The sequence below is a fragment of the Penaeus monodon genome, chromosome 2, assembly GCF_015228065.2.
Source record: "Penaeus monodon isolate SGIC_2016 chromosome 2, NSTDA_Pmon_1, whole genome shotgun sequence".
Classification (NCBI taxonomy): domain Eukaryota; kingdom Metazoa; phylum Arthropoda; class Malacostraca; order Decapoda; family Penaeidae; genus Penaeus; species Penaeus monodon.
In genome coordinates, this window is record NC_051387.1 from 51550224 (window position 1) to 51552723 (window position 2500).

Genomic DNA, 2500 nt, shown 5'->3' on the forward strand with positions numbered 1-2500 from the left:
ACACACACACACACACAATATAACAAACTACAAAATCACCTTATTGGTTATATATATCTTCTATTCTCTCCCTTTTCTCATTTGCTCTCTTCTCTACTTGAATCCTGTCTCTGTTTCTCTTCTTCTATCTCTCTCTCTCTTTCTCTCCTCTCTCTCTCTCTCTCTCTCTCTCTCTCTCTCTCTCTCTCTCTCTCTCTCTCTCTCTCTCCTGCGTCCCGGAGCATCCCTCCTGGCTTGGTCTCTCGGGTGCAGAGGGCAGCAGCGTACTGCGGGGGGCGGTGGCGAGGGTGGGCAGCGGGTGGGCATCAGCGGGGCAGAGCGGGTTGGGCGGGCCGGGTGGGCCAGGTGGGCTGGTATGGGCGCGCCTCCCCCCTCCCTAGTAGCGGGTCGCGGCGGCGGCGGCGAGGGCGGCGGCGGGCGGGGGTCGCGTGCGTGCGGCTGGCCGGCCTGCGTGACTCGGGGTCATGAGGCTATCACAGCTAGAGTCGTGGGCGGCGGCGGAGGCGGAGCTCCGGCGTGGCGCCACCCTCACGGGGAGGTCCTTGCAGCCGAGGGCTCCGGGGGGCGGGGCTCCCTGCTGCCGCCGCCGCTACTGCTGCCGCTGCCGCCGCCCGGCCGGGGAACAGCAGTCGCGAGGGTCCAGGGCGCGGCGTGGCGGGGCTGGTCCAGCGCCAGAAGGCGGTCGGGCGGCTCGGGCGGCGCGGCGTCGTGCGAGGTCGCGGCCACGGCGGCGGCGGACGCCAGGGCGGACAGGCTCAGCGAGTTGTGGTACGGGGGGTGGCGCCCCCCCTCTCGCCAGCGGGCAGGGCAACCGTACTTGTTCTTGTTGAGGTGCCGCAGGAGGTCCCAGCGGCGCGAGAAGAGCTTGCGGCAGCCCGGGCAGGAGTGCGTGCCGCGATGGACGTGCTGGTGCTGGTAGTAGGAGCGCGGGTGCCGGAACACCTTCTCGCAGTCGGGGCACGGGTACAGGCGGCCGCTTCCGTGGCTCATGGCCGCGCCGTCGCCGCCGCCGTCGTGTCCGCCGCCGTCCGTTAGCCCCAGAGGTCCTCCAACACCACCAATACCATCACCCTTTCCCGCCATCGTCGCCCACGCCACCACCAGCGCGCCAGCTGCCGGAGAACAGCACACGTCAGTTTGGGCGCCGCCTAAGGCCCTAGGCTGTCTGTCTAGCTGTGACACGGGCTCCAGCACTGTACTCTAGTGTGCTCGGGCCGGGACGTGTGTACCCAGCTCTGTACTCTAGCCGCCCGGACCTTCCACCAGCTCTACCCCGGCAACTTCCTCTGACAACCTCTGACAACGCTAAAATCTGACTCGGGCCCTTGACCTCCCCTCACGGAACGGCGTAAAGTAACCTACACCTGGGATTGACCTGGCATGACCTGGGACTACAGGGGAAGAGGGGGAAGAAAGAAGAAAAGGGAGGGAAGGGGAGGAGGAGGGGAGGGAAGGGGAGGAGGAGGGGAGGGGGAGGGGAGAGAAGCGGGGGAGAAGGGAGAACAAGGGGGGAAGGGAGATTACACAATTTGGGAGAGAGAGGAGGAGGGGAATGACGGCTCTCTAAAAGGTCTACTACGCTGGCCATACATCACCTGTTGGCCCGATCATTAAGTGGCCAAACCGCACTGGTAAACACAGCTAGAACACAACACAACACACCCAAAGGGAAGACCCACCGCCCTCTCCCTCGCTCGCCTCTTCCCGCCCAAACTCACGCCCACACGCCCACGACACGGTACATACATCCTTCTTCCACTAATACTTTGAACATGAAATAGCTTCCTCACATGACGTGCCCCCCCCCTCCGCCCTGTATACACGGCACGTTGACCCCCCCTCACCCTCCCCACCATCAGCCGGCACAGACGCCCTCTGGCGCTGCACGCAAAGAATTGGGGGTGGGGGGGAGATGAGGGGGGGAGAGCGCTTACAGTGGAATGGGTGGAAGAGCATGAAAGAGCAAAGGTGAGCAGCATGAGGAAGGATAAATGTGGGAGATGCAAAAGAGGGAGAGTAAGGCGTAAGAAAGAGAACAAGAAAACTATAATTGGTATACGAATCCAGTGGTGGTTGGGTGAGTGAGTGAGTGAGTGAGTGAGTGAGTGAGTGAGTGATTGGGTGAGTGAGTGAGTGATTGGGTGAGTAAGTGAGTGAGTGGTTGAGTGACTGAGCGAGTGATTGGATGAGTAAGTGAGCGTACGAATGAGTTTACGTCTGATACAAAAGAGGCACAATTATGCTTGCGCACAAAATACAAAACGGACACACAAATTCAATCATAAACTATCGTTCCAGTAAATAAATAAATAATAAATCAAGCATGAAAAATACACATAACAATAAAAAGACACAGTACTATTCATACATACATACGAGAAGTATTTATTTTCGATATGCCCTAGCAGTCCAAAAAAGAAGAAAAAAATTAACAATGACGATAACAGCAACATCTGCCGTAATAATAATACAGATAATGCTAATGCTAATGCTAATGCTA

The 2500-nt window shown here is 58.6% G+C and overlaps 1 protein-coding gene across 5 annotated transcripts in view; it reads right to left on the minus strand.

Moving 5' to 3' along the window:
* Nucleotides 1–2500, minus strand: part of LOC119583657 (longitudinals lacking protein-like) — a 127703-nt gene that overhangs the window by 29768 nt on the left and 95435 nt on the right. Inside the window, exon 7 of one of the 5 annotated variants that reach the window (XM_037932326.1) lies at nucleotides 514–1112. The exons of the other annotated variants lie outside the window; for them this stretch is intronic. Within the exon in view, the coding sequence (XP_037788254.1) occupies nucleotides 529–1112 (584 nt within the window). The 3' untranslated portion in view covers nucleotides 514–528. Of the gene's footprint in view, nucleotides 1–513; nucleotides 1113–2500 lie in introns of those variants that run through there. 5 annotated transcript variants of the gene reach the window in all.